This window comes from Nannochloropsis gaditana, assembly GCF_000240725.1.
Source record: "Nannochloropsis gaditana CCMP526 unplaced genomic scaffold scaffold161, whole genome shotgun sequence".
Classification (NCBI taxonomy): Eukaryota; class Eustigmatophyceae; order Eustigmatales; family Monodopsidaceae; genus Microchloropsis; species Microchloropsis gaditana.
In genome coordinates this window covers 24,131-24,639 of record NW_005803792.1, presented here as the reverse complement: position 1 = coordinate 24,639, position 509 = coordinate 24,131, and the positions used below count along the sequence as shown (strand labels likewise).

The window sequence follows — 509 nt, the reverse complement described above, 5'->3', positions numbered from 1 at the left end:
GAAGAAGAAGAAGAGGAGGAGGAGGAGGAGGAGGAGGAGGGAGGGGAAGCGGTGGCAGGAAGAGAAGCGCAAGAGACTTTGCAACGTGAAAGGGAAGAGGAAGCCGCGGCAGCTGTGGTGGCAATGATGAGAATGGAGGAAGGGAAGGAGGAAGGGAAGGAGGAAAGGAAGGAGAAAAGGAGGGAGGAAGAGAAGAAGGGAGGGGAAGAGGAAGTAAAGGTAGGAGGGAAGGAGGAAGAGAAAGAGGAAGGGAAGAAGGAAGGGAAGGAGGAAGGGGAGGAGGAAGCGAAGGAACCTGGAAGGAAGGAGGGAGGAAATCAGGGCGAGGCAAAAGACGGGATGGAAAGGGCGACGACGGGAGAGCAGGACCCTCCGGAAGAAAAGCGCGCATCGGCGTCGAACATCCCCATGCTGGCGTCAGAGGCCCAGGCCCCTGCTGGCGTCGTCACTCCAACGGACGAGGCGGGCATAGAGGGCAAGACCGCGTCGATTTCCCCGGGGGCCCTTCT

The 509-nt window shown here is 59.3% G+C and overlaps 1 protein-coding gene across 1 annotated transcript; it reads left to right on the top strand.

The window, feature by feature from the left end:
- Positions 1-339: 339 nt before the first annotated feature.
- On the top strand, positions 340-483 carry NGA_0646600 (uncharacterized protein; the record flags this gene model as incomplete). Its single annotated transcript, XM_005855589.1, has 1 exon — positions 340-483. A coding segment is annotated over one exon (144 nt), but the record flags the coding sequence as incomplete, so codon positions are not given.
- Positions 484-509: the final 26 nt, after the last annotated feature.